We start from the raw sequence: 16,832 nt of genomic DNA, 5'->3' as shown, positions 1-16,832 counted from the left end.
TTTTCAGTTACAAGCAGTGTGATCACTCACATTTCCCTTTCCTTAACTTTACCATTCATACTTTTCTCTATGTTTCCTCTTTAGCTTCCTTGTGATTCCTCTTCCGGCTTATTCCCTCCATCCTTGCTTGGAGTCTACTGACTCTGATCATAGAAATACTTTCTTCCAGTGGTGAAATCCAATTTTTTTTACTACCGGTTCTGTGGGCGTGGCTTGGTGGGCGTGGCAGGGGAAGGATACTGCAAAACCTCCATTCCCACTCCACTGCAGAGAAAGGATACTGTAAAATCCCCATTCCCTCCCCACTCCTGGGGGAAATATATTGCAAAATCTCCATTCCCACTCCACTGCAGAGAAAGGATACTGTAAAATCCCCATTCCCTCCCCACTCCTGGGGGAAAGATATTGCAAAATCTCCATTCCCACCCCACTCTGGGGCCAGCCAGAGGTGGTATTTACCAGTTCTCCAAACTACTCAAAATTTCCACTACCGGTTCTCCGAACTGCTCAAAATTTCTGCTACCGGTTCTCCAGAACCTGTCAGAACCTGCTGGATTTCATCCCTGCTTTCTTCCACGAAGCATTTCCCTTCTTAAAAATGCTCGCCCTAAAATTTCTAGCTTGCAGTTCATTCTCTGCATGAGAGGGGGTTTTGTGAATGAAGGACAGTTTCCCCAGATTTATCTCATTCTAGAGTTCTTCCTAGCTCAGCTTGCCAAATTATTTCTATCAGCTCACATCATGGTTTATGCTAAATAATTAATAATAACACTGGAGCACCACTCGAACATCATCATCATTGACAAATTCACCATCCATTAATTGCAAAAAGCAGCTTTATTCGGAACAGCTTATATCCTGAGACAATACTTCTAACACCATCAAACACCACATGTGCCTGTCCCAGGTCCTTGGGAAGGACTTGATAGGTGGACCAAAATGCCAAATACAGTCTGAACATCTGGATGGCTGTGACAAACCATAATGAATAGAAAAGAGACATGGGAAGAAAAAGTATTACATGGCCAGTACATTAAAAAAAAAAAAAATTGCAGGCAAAGCAGATAATAACCAGAGCTGGCAATGGCTAAGGGCCAGAAAATTGAAGAAACAGACCAAGGAGTTAATTTTGGCAGCACAAGACCAAGCCTTAAAAATAAATGCATACAAAGCCAGAATTGAGACGACAGCAATAGACAGCAAACGTGGTCTCTGCAAATAGCCTGTAGTACAGTGGACTAAAGCACTGTTATTAACATCTGCTGCTTGCAATTACTGCAAGTTCAAATCTCACCAGGCTCAAGGTTGACTCAGCCTTCCATCCTTTCAAAGGTAGGTGAAATGAGGACCCAGATTGTGGGGGCAATAAGCTGACTTTGTATAAATATACAAAAGTATGAAGGCTATTGCTTAACGCATTGTAAGCCACCCTGAGTCTCCGGAGAAGGGCGGCATATAAATTAAAGTAAAACTTTAAAGTAAAACTGAAGAAACAGTAGATCACCTGGTTAGCTGTGGCAAAATCACACAGACTGACTACAATGGCATGACAAAGTAGCAAGAATAGTGCATTGGAAGATATGTAAGAAATACCATTTGCCTGAAAGCAAGAACTCGTGGAACCATAAGAGAAAGAAATAGAAAATGAAGAAGCTAAATTGCTCTTTAGAATTCAAACAGACAGGCACTTGGCATCTAATACCCACGACTTAACAATTGTTGATAAGAAAGACAAAAAAGAAGTCTGGACAGTGCACATGGCAGTATTTGGAGACAGCGGAATAGAAGAAAAAGAACTGGAGAAAAATCATAAAATACAAAGACCTTCAAATAGAAGTAGAACAAATGTGCCAAAAGTAAGCAGAGATAGTACCAATAGTAATAGGGACCTTGGGGTCAATCCCAAAACATCTGGAACACCACTTGAACACCACCAGTCAATTGCAAAAGGCAGCTTTGCTCAGAACAGCTTACATCCTGTGATAATACTTTTAACACGACTAAACATCTACCCAACTCAATAGATTAGATTGAATTTGACATTTTTATCTTAACATCTGGCGGACTGTACGCCAAATCATAATCATAATAATACAAATTAATTTAATAAATAAATACCCTGTTTCCCCAAAAATAAGACATCCCCTGATAATAAGCCCAATCGGGCTTTTGAGCGCATGCGCAAAAGTAAGCCTCCCCCTTGAAAATAAGCCCTCCCCAAAAATATTTAAACACATGTGCAGCCGGTCCCCGCCATTTCCTCTGGTTTCCTCCACGTGCCCCAAAATAATAAGACCTCCCCAAAAATAAGGCCAAGCACTTATTTCTGGGTTCAAAAAACTATAAGACAGGGTCTTATTTTCGGGGAAACACGGTATAATTTAATAAGTAAATATGCGATTAATCTCAGAGATAGGCACTGAAAAAAATTAACATACAATATATAAAATATTATATATTGGTATGTTAGTGAATTTTTATTCTAATTTACTGACTTTTTTCTGCCAAAAAAATTATTCTCCCAACTTTCCAAAGTCACACAGAATGGTTTCAGATGTGGTTCTAACCATAGAAGGATTACCAGCTTTCTTTCATTTTAATTTTATTTTCATATTAACAACATTCCATATGGTTTTGTAAATGGCTAGAAAATCTGTAATAAAATGCCTCAGGATTTCTTTCTGCCTGCCACATGGTAAAGCATATCCCTACTGTGGTTGTTGATTCTCAGTCATTTATTTGTCACCAAGTTCCTTTACACTTGTGAAGTTTCCAAAGCATCAAAGACAAAGGTTATGGTCTATTGTTCAGTGAAGGCTAAGAAAAGAATAAAGCTCACAGCATGGAGCTCAAATACATTTTTTCCTTGCTTCTCTTATGGGTTCTTGAGAAAAAGAAACTATGCTTATTGGATGACAGCTGTTCCACTTACTCTGCATGTCAAAAATCATGACTTACGGTAAGATGGCAGGAACTTAAGTATTTTTCTGACTGATGAAAGAATCACTCGGTTTTGACTGGTTATATTTGAGGGCAATCTCATCTATCTGTTACGTTGATTTGATTATTGTGTTAAAACCAACAGGGACAGAAATAAAGAAATAAGGCAAAGCCCCAAAACAGCCAATTCTTATACTACCCAACAGACTTTCTGCATTTAAGCAAAATGGTGCCCGATCTTTAAAACAACCCTATCACAAATCTACAGTAAGGCTGATGAATACTCTGAAGTACTTTGTGCCCTGCATGAGCTTTTTCCATGTTTTTTTTTTTTAATTATTTATCTATGGAGATTCTCAGTCATCCAGGTCATGACTGCGCAGTCTTTTCACATGCTGGGTTGGGAGTAATGGACGTGCCCCACGCTGATGCCCATCCAGCGGAGCCGTCGCTCGCCCACTCCGAGCGGAGTAACCGCTTTAGCCTGCTCAGTAACAGTGGGAGGGGGGGAGAGAGAGAGGGAGGAAGGAAGGCAGGCAAATTTTTTACACCTCTCTCCTTTCGCTGGATTTCTATTAATTGTCCTCTAAAGAATTCTCATTTCCGAGTAAACCAACTGTTCCATTTGAAATACTAGGTAAATAGTTCATGCTGCAATCCTAGCATTGAATTTAGGGCTCGGGATAGGGGATGCTCCTCTATCCTGGTCCTGTTAGATCTCTCAGTGGCTTTTGATACCATCGACCATGGTATCATGTTGCACCGGTTGGAGGGGTTGGGGGTGGGGGGCACCGTTTTACGGTGGTTCTCTTCCTACCTCTCTGACCAGTTGCAATCTGTGTTGGCAGGGGGGCAGCGATCGACCCCAAGGCGCCTTGTTTGTGGGGTGCCGCAAGGGTCGGTCCTCTCGCCCCTTCTGTTCAACATTTATGTAAAGCCGCTGGGTGAGATCATCCGTGGCTTTGGGGTGGAGTTCCATCGGTACGCTGGTGACACTCAGCTGTACATCTCCACCCCAGGCCACCCCAACGATGCCCTTGAAGTGATGTCCCAGTGCCTGGAGGCCATGCGGGCCTGGATGGGGAGAAACAGACTCCGACTCAACCCTTCCAAGACCGAGTGGCTGTGGCTTCCGGCGTCCCGATATAGCCAGCTGGCGCCATCACTGGTTATTGGGGGCGAATCATTGGCCCCCACAGAAAGGGCTCGCAACTTGGGCGTCCTCCTGGATACACGGCTGTCTTTAGAAGAGCATATGATGGCCGTGGCCAGGGGGGCTTTTTATCAGGTTCGCCTGATACGCCAGTTGAGTCCCTTTCTAGATCGGGACTCCCTACGCACGGTCACTCAGGCACTCGTCACTTTCCACCTGGACTACTGCAATGCTCTCTACATGGGGCTCCCCTTGGGGTGCACCCGAAGGCTCCAGTTGGTCCAGAATGCGGCCGCGTGGGGGATTATGGGAGCGACAGGGCGCTCCCATGTGACACCTCTCCTGCGCGAGCTACACTGGCTTCCTGTGGTCTTCCGGGTGCACTTCAAGGTGTTGGTGACCACCTTTAAAGTGCTCCATGGCTTAGGGCCGGGGTATTTACGAGACCGCCTTCTGCCACCAATAGCCTCCCACCGGCCAGTTCGCTCACACAGAGAGGGCCTCCTCAGGGTGCCGTCGGCCAGACAATGTCGGCTGGCGACCCCCAGGGAGAGAGCCTTCTCTGTGGCAGCACCTGCCCTCTGGAACAACCTACCCCCAGAGATACGCGCAATACCAGACCTCCGGACTTTTCATCGGGCCCTGAAAACACATCTATTCCATCTAGCCCAGCTGGCTTGACCCCATCCTTACGGTTTTAAATTTATAATTGATTTTAATTGGGTAATTTTAAATTGATGGCCAAAAGTATTTAATGTTTTTTAAATTGTTTTTAAATTTTATATGTTGTGTTTTTACCGTGGCTGTTCACTGCCCTGAGTCCTGTTGGAGAAAGGCGGTATATAAATAAATTAAATAAATAAATAAATAATAATAATAATAATAATAATAATAATAATAATAATAATAGTGAGGCTTACTTCCCAGTAAACCAACTGTTCCTCCCTGTATTGGGGGGGGAAGAGAGAGGGGGAGGGTGGGAGGCATTTTGGCAAATTATTTTACACCTCTCTCCTTTTGCTGGATTTCTATTACACCCCTCTAGCCAATTGGTTGGTGGTAACTGTCACAGAGAGCGGAACACCCAGGACAAACCCTCTTTCTGCTAATGGGCTGTGTCGAAGGGTGTGGGACGCAGGGGCCAGTGTCCCATTCCCCAGGGTAAATGACTGAAAGCATGCCAGCTGAGGAGATAAATCGGGGGAGAATCACTGGAGGAGAAACGCCCGAGGAGAATGAAGAATCGGAGACTAAAAGTCCTAGACCCCTCAGCATCACCTGTCTCTCTATATTTCAATAATATTACTTCAGGGACAAAATCAGAGGGGCTAAAGGAAAACCAGAGCAGGGCTCAATCTGTTTTTCCTTTAAGTTTGAGACACTTGTTATGTGAGGCAAAACTTTTTCTCTTTTACCACAGCATCTAAAACACACCTTCTTTTTTTCTCCAAATTACAACAGCTTTTTCATTAAAAACAGCATTGGAAGTCTTGCCTCCTTTTGTAAAAATGGGGGGGGGGAAGGAAGCTTAGCTATATAGCAATGTAAAATGATCATATATAAGAAAAGTTGCAATGTTTGCAAAAAGATGGGTACAGACTCCTGTGAAAACTTTATTTTATCTGCACTTATTTCTGGAACAAAATATGAATGTATTACTTACACATTATTATTTTTTGCACAGTATATTACAAGCTCCTAAGTAAGCCAGTTTGGTGTATGATCAAGGAACCAGGCTAGAAACCAGGAGGCCATGAGTTCCAATCCCACAAAGTCAGCTGGGTGACCTTGGGTCAGTCTCACTCTCTCAGTCCAAAGAAGGAGAAGGCAATGGCAAACCACAACCAAAATCTTGCCAAGAAAACTACAGGGATTTATCCAAGCAGTTGCACACATACATGTCCCCCAGAGGTGGGTTGCAGCAAGTTATGACCAGTTCTGGAGAACTAGTAGCAGAAATTTTGAGTAGTTCGGAGAACCGGTAGTAAAAATTCTGACTGGCCCAGTCACCATCTATTCTCTGCCTCCGAAGTCCCAGCTGATTGGGAGGAAATGCGGAATTTGCAGTAACCTTCCCCTGCCATGCCCACCATGCCACACCCACCAAGCCATGCCATGCCCACCAAGCCACACCCACAGAACCAGTAGTAAAAAAATGTGAAACCCACCACTGATGTCCCCCCATTCAACTGATTATCACTAAAATTATATCCCGAAGACCATAGAAGATACATACACTGTGCCCCCCATACCTTTCTACTGATAATCTTATCTATGCTAGCTTCAGAAGTAAGACAATTGTTTCAGTGGAGCTTTCTTACTAGTAAGCAAGCATAGAAATGTACCAATACTCCAATAAAAGCTAGCAGAGAACTTTATTATTATTATTATTATTTAAAAAAACAAACCTGCACCTACACCTGCACCTCTATTTAAAAAGCTGTCATATCACATAGATCAACTACCTTCTTCTAAACAAGGTTTGTTCAAAAAATACACTAGTTATGTTTCTGCTGCCTACCTTAAATAGAAGAATTATCTTCATTCTATCAAGCAACAATGGTAGCCAAAAGTGAAATTCCCAAATAAAATTCAATTAACAAATTCTAAATAAAATGAACAGTCTCTCCAAGAACCTGACAATCTAGCAAGTTAATTAGTGCTATGCGCAGTTATTGACATGTAAGAATGCCTACAGCACTTTTAAGCAGTTTAAGTTGTTTTTAGATATTTTTTAAGACAAGCTATAAAAGCACATGATTAATCAGCACAGAGAAAAGGACAGATTGCTCATGCTTTTCATTGCAAACTGCAATCATGTACATTTTGAAGAACCGTCTGCAAAATAATAATAATGTAAAAGTAAAACTTATGGGAAACTATATTTAATTTATTTTTAGATTCCCTCCCTCCCCTATCTTTAACGATTGTTGAACAGAAGTTAAAAACATAAAATAACATCACAATAAATACAGATCAGCAGCAAAGGTGAAAACAATTACTAATAACCCTGATCTTTGCTCCAATATAAAATTCCATAAAATTGCAGTCTCGCAACTTTATTAATAAGTATCTTATAGGCACATATATGTATCAATAACTACAGTGAAAAATAGTAAATTCTTTATTAATTTGCAGAAAATGGTACACACACATATACACCAATACCAATGAATAAGAAGCCTTACTATTGTTTTGCTGTCTTCTTTCTTTAGTTTCTTTCTTTCTTTGGTTTAAATAAGTAAAGGCCCAAAACAAGCAAAGTATCATATTTTTCAGACTATAAGATGCTCTGGACTATAAGACGCACTTAGCTTTTGGGGAGGAAAACAAGAAAAAAAAATCTGCCTCTGCCTCCCAGCAATTTGCCTTCTTGCAAACAGCCTGGTCAGCTTCAGCACAGCCTGATTTAGCATGAGCAGCTGATTGGCGGTTGGATCAGCCTCCTGGAATATGACGATCAGCTGTTCCAGGCTGCAGGGATCACCGCCATCGTCTATCGCCGCTTTCATGTGCCCCATTTTTGGCCTCCGCGTGCCCCATTTACGGCGTCCGCACATCCTGTTTTCAGCCGACAGCAGTGGCGATGGGCGGTGACAGCAGCAATCCCCGCAGCCTGGAACAGCTGATTGTTGGTATTCCAGGAGGCCGATCCAACCACCAATCAGCTGTTCGTACTAAATCAGGCTGTGCTAAAGCTGACTAGGATGTTTGCTGTTTGCTGCAAGGAGGCAAATTGCTGGGAGGCAGAGGCTAAAGGGTGGAGGCTGGTGAGTGGGTGGGGCTTCTGCAACATTTGCTCTATAAGATGCACAAACATTCCCACCCATTTTTTTGGGAGGGGAATGTGTCTTATAGTCCAAAAAATACGGTAAATTCTGAAAACATGATACTTCCAGGAAGTTAATGACATATCTTGCTAAATTCTTTCTCCTTCAAAGAATGAAGGAAAGTTGTAGCAAAAAAAAAAAAAGGAATTCAGAAGCTGGTGACAGGAATGTCAATACCCAAATCTGTCTACATGGGATCTTCATCCTCATATCTGGTCTTCTTGAACCATGGAATGTCCAGTTGGGCTCTGCCTCAGTGAAAATGTTCTGCCCAGGTAAAAAGTTACATATTCACCATTTGTTTTCAAATGGGAAGATGTTTCCCTCACTTGGAATCTGGATGGGACACTACATGGACTCTCTCTCTTCCCCCACGAATCAGCATTTAAAGAATGGCTCCAAATTTCCCCTTTCAACCAGGGCCACATAACCCAAATGATTTTGGAGCATACAGTGCTGGATTACAAACTCATAGCTAAATAAATCAAGAATATAGTTTTTATTTTTAATAAAAGCAATGGAACAGCAATATGAGAGTAAAATTTAAATGCAACCAGTTAATGAGGCTGACGTCTGCATTTCAAACCTAGAACTCAACAATGTATAAGTACTGACAGACATAGAAAGACAAAGGTTAGAGCAAAAGTAGAATATCATCCAACTGAGCATCTTGTACTGAACACAAATTTCAAAATTCTTCACATGTCTAAATTGGATATTATTTTCCAGTTTTATTCACTGGTTCTTACCCTTCTACCATGTTTTCCCGAAAATAAGACCCTGTCTTATATCTTTTTAACCCTGAAATAAGCACTTGGTCTTATTTTGGGGAGGTCTCATTATTTTGGGGTGCATGGAGCAAGACGGGACTCCTCTTGCCATCTTACCTGATTTCCAGCTCTGTCTCCCTAACCCTAAACCAGAGAAAATGGTGGGGACCGGCTGCACATGCGTTTCAATATTTTCGGGAAGGGCTTATTTTCGGGGAGGGCTTATTTTCGGGAAGGGCTTATTTTCGGGGAGGGCTTATTTTGGGGGGGCTTCTTATCAGGGAATGTCTTATTTTTGGGGAAACAGAGTAGAGTTTCCTAGACAATGGGCCTGAATCCTTAGGTCCAGTCACAAGAAATCTCTTCAGGTATCTGCTTCACCAGGAGGCCCTCAGCCAAAAAGCCAGAGAAGAAAAATTCCCAACTTCTCTTACCTTTGAATCCCCACTCAATAAATTACAGCTAGCCAGGAGATGACTCAGAATTATTTTTTTTAATCGACCAGAAAGTCATGAAAGGATTAGCAATACTCTTAGCCATAGCACACAAAATGATGACATGTGCATGATGATGTAATGGCACTATTCTCTACAAATGGAGAACGTTATCTTAGTGCCATGATGGTGAACCTATGGCACGCTTGCCACAGGTGGCATGCGTAGCCATATCAGTGGGCATGCGAGCTCAACTCCGGCGCGCATGTGCACGCTGGCCAGCTGATTTTTGGGTCTTCTGGGCCCACCAGAAATAAGGAAACAGGCTGTTTCCTGCTCCAGAGGGCCTGGGGAAGGCCCATTTTTCTTTCTCACCTGGTTCCAGGGCCTCTTTAGGAGCCTGGGGAGGGCAAAAATGGCCTTCTCCCCCAGAGGTCCTCCGGAGGCCGAAAACAGCCCGTTTAACAACTTCTGATCCCACCGTGCTGGGAGGGGGGTTGTGTGCGCATGCGCAGGGGCAGGGCGCATAGAATTATGGGTGTGGGCACATGCGCACACGACCCCCCTGCTCCCCCCCGGCACACGATGGCAAAAAGATTAGCCATCACTGTCTTAGTGGATAGATTTTAAAAAATGGAATACATCTTCCAATCATTTTGTATGCCAATTCAAGGGAGTTAGCTGTCTCCTGTAATTCTGAAGGGAATAATTGACAACTGTATACCTCCTGAATGGTATAAAAATATATTAGAAAAAGTTGGCTCTGATATTGTAATTGAGATATATATTAAGTCTTTGGAGAAAAGGGCCTCAATCATGGGATTATGACATTTATATAACAATTATTCTAATACAGGAAAAAGTTCCACAAATTACGGAAGATTTCATCCAATATCTTTGTTAGATACAGATACTGAGATTTTGACGGCTACTCTGATATGAAGATTACAGAAGGTATTACTATCCATAATCCATGCAGCATAATCTGGATTTATAAAAGGATGTGAAAAACCTGATAATATTGTATTATTGGTAGAAATCTTACTATTATATTTTAATTAACAATGAAACAGGTGTAAAGACTTTCTCAGACGCGAAGAAAATCTCTGAGATAGTGGTGCAAATTAGGTTTTTTGAACAAGTGATGGAAAAAATGACTATCAAATGTTATTACGTGAATACATTTATTATCTAATCCTTCTGCTCAGATAATCATCAATGGATTTCTGCAGTTAATTCCTTTAGCAACTTGTTGCAATTCTTCCTAGAACAAATTTCTAGGATCGTGAAAAAAATCCACACCTAATATGTCACATATATTCTATCATGAAAATACAGCAAAGAGCATGTAACTATGAAGGCTACAAATAGGTACAACTTAACTGTGCCTGCATCGTATAAATAGTTCTACTAACAACTACTTTTAAAATGGCATGTGTTGCTTGTAGTAGTTTGTTTATGCATTTATTTTAAATAAATTATCCACTTCCATTGATACTCCAGATATCTAAGAAGCTATTTACAAAACATGCTCAATCCAACCAACAATAAATACAAAGCAGTACAGTGTTCACTGGAGGCATAAAACTAATACAAATAAAAGGAGTATCTGTTCTAAATTAATCCTTTTAAGCCACATTGTTAATAGTCTTAGGATAACTCAAAGCTGACAAGCCTTGCCTTTTGTTTCAACAAATGTATGGGTAATTTTTTTCTTTAAAGAACATAGACATAGTTTTTTCCCCCTACAATTAATCTTACAATAAGTTTTATTTTTTTACTCTTCTCTAATAAAGCACATGGTGTGACTTAACAAGCAATTCTAAAAATCAAGTTTTCCTGGTTCCAGAAAATTAAAGTTAGGAACAAAATGTTATTATACAGAAGCAAATGTGTCACTGATTTAATTTAATCCATTTAAAAAAATTAACAGAATAAAAGAACTAAAGTAAAAAGAAAAAGCTGCTGACATTTGTGAAATGCAAACAGTTCACATGCCAATAGGTAAGACTCAGGTAGTATATCAAGATGTAACTTCTCATTCTCAAAAAGATGAGGGAAAATAAGTTACTTGTTCTCAATAGAGGAACAAATAATCACTGATATATCCGCATGTGTCAAACAGAAAGCAAAATTAGCAATTCACTATTTGAGAAATTCATTTCAAAATGGATTTGTGGAAGTAACAATATCAGCATCGGATGAATATCACCAAAGGATAGGTTGCAACATTTTATGAAACGAAGGCCATTTTCAAGATGACTCTAGGTCATAAATTTGCCTGTTACATAGTGAGACCAAAAGAAAATGTCCTTTTATAAAATGCAAACTGATTTATAAGGTTTTTTGCACCAGCCAAGAACACTGTAGTTTGCCATTTAGGTAAAACTGACCAGCATTGATGTAGCAGCCTAAATACTGGGTCTTTTTCTCTCCTTCCTTACAAGAAAGAAGGAACAGTTTAGTTTTTTGTAGCTGTTAGGAAATAGCTATTGTCTAACTGGTTAGTTAGGCAATATATAAACTATCAATACATGTTTGTCAAAAGGTATTATATTGCTTTAAGACTGTATTGCATCATCCTGTATCCTGATTGGCTAAGCTCTGTAGCCAATGTACTTAAGGGGAAGCCTGAATCATGGCTTGAGAACACTACACCATTTTATCTGCTTATTTGCTGTTACTCTCTATCTGTTCTCTCTGCATGATCACTGTTTGATCATTGCTACTTGTTGCTTTCTACTATTTATTGAATGTTTCAATACTGAACTTGTTCCTGTTTGAAACTCAAGAAGAACTGTTTTATTGTGTAATGACAACAACTGGTAAGAAGACTTTGTACTTGGAATATCCCTGAATTGATATTTTAACTATCGCCTTATCTGTGTATATTGGATTGTTATTGGACTTTGCTTTACTTTTTTCTAAAAGGAGACGACTACCACAACTCAGTGTGTCAGTATATTAACTGTGCTTATTCACTCTCAGCCGCTTTCATGTGCATACTCAAGAGGTACTCTGCTCAATAACCCATAACATCAATTATGAGCCTAGAATATCCTTAACAGTAGCTGTGGAGAAAACATTTAAAAAACTTTATAGCTGGTGAAATTTAGGAAATATTATTTTTATGGTGCCTTAAAACAGTGCCCTGCTGTCCTCCAGTTTATAACTGTTTACTGACTCTATATTCATTTTACCAAACGGTATCAGGTGCAAACCTCTTTGCTCACCCTAATTCTCTATCAGTATTCTTTGCCACCACACGGGCTGATAAAATATACAAGCCAAGACAAGCTTGACCTCTGGTAATTATATGGATAGGATCTAATAAGTGTTCAGTATTCACTATAAAAATGGTTTATCATAACCTTCTTTAAGGGCGTTTTTTTTAAACTTTAAGGAACAGCTTATAGCCCTGGTGTTCTTCCTTTAAAATCTACTCCTGCTTAGTTTTGTTTGGTAGACCAGATGACTAGGTGCAGTTAGATGCTCCACCACATATACACATCCATGCTTTAACTGTGATTTTATACCTTGGCATCAGATTAGCTTCAAGACAGTATTCATTTGCTAGAATTAGCCCAATCCATTTGATTTTCCCAAGAAAAGCAATTGGTAGTTCCTCTCTTTCGGAAGGTGTGGGAGGCTGAGACTCAGAGGCATTGGCCTTTGAAATGACCTTTCTCTAGAGCTTAAAACTTAGTTGCTTTCTGGAGAATGCCTGGTATGGGACACCAGGTTTTGTGATGGCAAGGGTGTGGGGGGAGAATTGTGTGTTAAGATTTTCATTAAAAAAGATTAAAATCTTAAAAACACACAATTCTTCCCCTTCCCCTTCTATCATCACAAATCCAGGTGTTCCATCCCAGACATTCAGCATAACTCTAGGTCATAAATTTACCTAGTAGCTTATTATGTTTGAGTGGCTTCTGTACTCCTGCAGCACCAAGTCCTGGAAGACTGTGGCAGGATATAAATGTAATACATAAACGAACCAACTTCATTGCAGAAATAATCTTAGCTCATTACTCTCTGCAGCAGAGACTGAAAGAGATCCAGATTGTAAATAGGCACTATTTCATGAAGGAAGCGGGGAAGCTTAACTTTCTACAGCAAAATACAGATCCGAATGGTATAATTTTTGAAAGAGCAAGTTCTGCCCTTTTAGAACTGAAGAAGAAAATGGCTGTAATAAAACAAGACAGAGTATGCCACTCTGGCACTTCATTAAAAAATTGAATTGTAATTGAAATAACAGGAAAGGCTACTGAAGGTTGCAATCCAAAGTGACCTAAAACTGCCACTTCTCAAGCTAGGACAGAAGAATTAAAAAAGAAAGATCTTTCACCTTCGAAATAAATCATAGGGTGCTCTCTTCTGGAACACTGCTTCTCCTCGTCTTCTTCAGAGTAGTCAGGAATCCTGTGTGCCGCAGAGAGGTGAAATGTGAGAAGGAAAAGACTTGCAAATGACAGTAGAACAGCTTTTGGTCCTGAAACAGCCATGATTGAAGAGGTGCTGCAGATACGGCATCCAAATTAGGCCTCTCGAAGATACCTGAAACATTAAGAAGGAAAAAAACAGGGACTCTTACAAAAATGATACAAATTAAATTGGCTTTACATCCTCCACAGCCAGTTCTCAGGAACATTAATGCTTTACAATGATATTCAAATTCTCAGTATAGTAAATGTTTAAATAGTTGACTAGGGATGAGGTACAAATACTGTAAGATGTCCCTTTCTGGAGTTTAATGAACGAAAAGTCTTATTTATCAATGACACTGTATTTTGTTTTTTGTTATTTGTGCTTTAAAGTCTCTACTTTTTTACCTTATTTACATAAATAGCGTATGTAAGCCTCTCAACGTTAGTTTATGTTAGTTTATGCTGTGCAAACAAATAAATAAAACACAATTAATTTGGGGATGAGGTGAAATATATTCACTTATTCTCTCAACTCACATTCCAAGTGCTTACTCATTCTGTCAAAAGTGTGATATTGCTGACAGAATATTCCATTTCCTCCCTTTCAAAACTCAGCATTTTGTATTCAGAAAAAACAACAACACCCTACCCAAAGACAGCATATCTATTACTACATTTACTGCAGTGTGGAATATTTGTAAGATAATTACAGAAGCACTATCAAATGTGGTTTTCCAGTAAGTGATGAGCCAAACATTTCTCTATTTTAAACTCATTCCTTCATCTTTTTATAATGAAAGGGAAAAATAGAAAAACTATTTTTGGTTTAGCAGTTAATGCATCAGACTAGAAATCAGGATCTGAATTCCAGTCCCAATTTAGGCATGAAAACTATTGGGTGACTTTGGGCAAATCTCTCAGCTAAACTCATTTCACAGGGTTGTTGTTATGGGGAAAATAGGAGGAGGAAGCAATGTCAGTTATGTTGGCCATCTTCAGTTATTTATAAAAATAATAAAGGCAGGATAAAAATAAAGTATCTGTTACTTACAGCAGTATATTAATGAATGCCATTTTTGCCAAAGTAGAGAAGAGTATTGAGGTCACCATTTTGACCCTCTAAGACACCTCCTTATGAAATTTTTAAGGATACCAACACTTTTCACCCGTATCAAAGACGCTAGACAAAATAATCTTCACTTGAAAACTATCCAGGTTTTTTAGGACAATACTGGTACTTGCATGAAGACCCACTGTAGAGATTAGTGCAATTTACCTTGCAAAGTCTAGAGTTTGTGGGACTAATGCAGAAAATCAAAGGCCTGTGCACAATATGAATATCCTGCCCTCACATCAGGAATCCTGCAAGGAGACACCCACAATGGCAATTGGCAGTTTTGTTCACCAGGACAATGTGCTGTCAGCATGGAAACCATTGTAATACTCAGGACTTTTAAGTGAAGGTTGCTAAAATAACAATGGCTTCTATGAGGTAAGTGTTGGCAAACTGATTTAAAACATGCATACAAGTGCCAGGGATGCTAGATAACATTCAAATAAAACAGTCATAAAGCAATCAACACCATTCAAACATGTCACCAGTAATACTTCAGAGCTACCCAGTGGTATTTGTGACATGTATACAAGTGTATTCATCCACTGTATGAATAGGATGACTAACTGGGAAAAGAAAAAGGAGAAAGATATACCAATTTTGCTAATAAATAATGCTGAGAAGTGGAAAACACAATCTGCCTGGATATCACTTTGTTCATTACTGGGAGATCATTCAATCCACCACCAGGTTCTCAATTATTGTTCCAAACACAAATTATCTGGAAAATCATTCAAACTTTAGTTAATCATACACACCAAATTTATACATCAATTAATTTAGAACAGGGCTTATTTGGGTGTTGTGTAAACCAAGCTCCTAAGGTTTGCAAATCACCATTTATAGCTTATCATGTTGGATGAATATAGCCAATAGTGATTTACTAAAACTATGGTTAAGGAAACTGCAGTTTTCCTTAACATGAAGTCCGAACAGGGGTGAAATGCTACCGGTTTGGACCGTGTTGGGAGAACTGGTAGAAATAAAAGCTACTGGGTCATGTGAACCGGAGGTAAAAAAAAATGCTACCCGTTTGGATGAACCAGTATTTCCGACAATCAGCTGTGCCGCACAATTTATATTCGCTAGAAAGCAGGAAATCCTACAAATCTAAATCACACGGCACAGCTGTTCCCCCCGCTCGCTGTTCTACTTACCTTCTTAAGCTTCCTTTTTCAGCGCTGTGCGCTGAAATCTATACACTATTCAGCTGAATAGTGTATAGATAAAATCTATACACTATTCAGCTGAATATATGTGCCAGTAACAAAGACAATTAGATTTCTTTTTAAAAGGCAACAAGAAATGATACTTAGTTGGAACATTTTTTTTAAAGGTATATGATTCAGTTTTGCCATATATTCCAAATGACTTGCTTTTTCATTAAAAAAAAATCCTAACCCTGGAGATTCTTCACATTACTGTTATAATGTGATAATTACTGTTATACTGTTATAATCATCATCAATTTGCTTTAAATAGAATTCAGATGAGGGTGGGGAGTAACCTAGGTTGTTCAAATTTTGTCCACACACTTTAATAAATGAGAAGTTCTCCATGTGAAGGTCTACTGCCTCTGAAAGCTGTATCAAAGAAAATGCCTATATAACAAGGCACCACAGGAACTCAAGGCTGATGCTACCAACCACTAAAATTAAGCAAGAAATTCCTGTGGTTTGAAGTGGGTTGTAAATCAAGGGAAAGCAATTGTAAAATAATGGTGGTATAATAAAAAGTGTCCATGAAAGAGATCCAAAAGAAGATGGATCGACAACATCAGCAAATATTGTGGGCCCAATTGGCAAAAGAAAGCTCAAGACCATATTGGTTGGAAGCATGCGGAACAGACCATCATCCTGCAGTGGGTAGACAATGGCTAAAATGATGATGAATGATGATACAATAAGGTAATAACTCATCATCATAAGCCACCTTCTTGACGTTTTGCTCTACTTCCAAATAGTCTAAGAACAAAGCAGGGGAAAATTGCAGGGAAAATAGGGGGAAGAAGCTATGTTAGGTATGTTCACTGTCTTGAGTTATTTATAAAACAATAAAGCTGAGATAAAAATCTAATAAATAAATAAATAAATACTTTGATCAATATAAAGATGGAAAAAAGTCAGAACGGTGAGATTAAAAATGTATAGCCAAGCTAATT

At 39.5% G+C, this 16,832-nt stretch overlaps 1 protein-coding gene across 1 annotated transcript in view; it reads right to left on the bottom strand.

The window, feature by feature from the left end:
• Positions 1-13,635, bottom strand: part of SEMA5B (semaphorin 5B) — a 188,520-nt gene extending 174,885 nt beyond the window's left edge. Inside the window, exon 1 of the mRNA XM_070957086.1 lies at positions 13,479-13,635. Coding sequence (XP_070813187.1) covers positions 13,479-13,635 — 157 coding nt within the window. The remainder of the gene's footprint in view (positions 1-13,478) is intronic.
• Between the last annotated feature and the right edge of the window lie 3,197 nt (positions 13,636-16,832).

Source organism: Pituophis catenifer, unplaced genomic scaffold (assembly GCF_029215685.1).
Source record: "Pituophis catenifer annectens isolate HBS135680 unplaced genomic scaffold, rPitCat1.0.hap2 SCAF_1, whole genome shotgun sequence".
Lineage (NCBI taxonomy): Eukaryota > Metazoa > Chordata > Lepidosauria > Squamata > Colubridae > Pituophis > Pituophis catenifer.
Note: the sequence above shows the minus strand (reverse complement) of the source record. Positions and strands in the feature narration are given on the sequence as shown.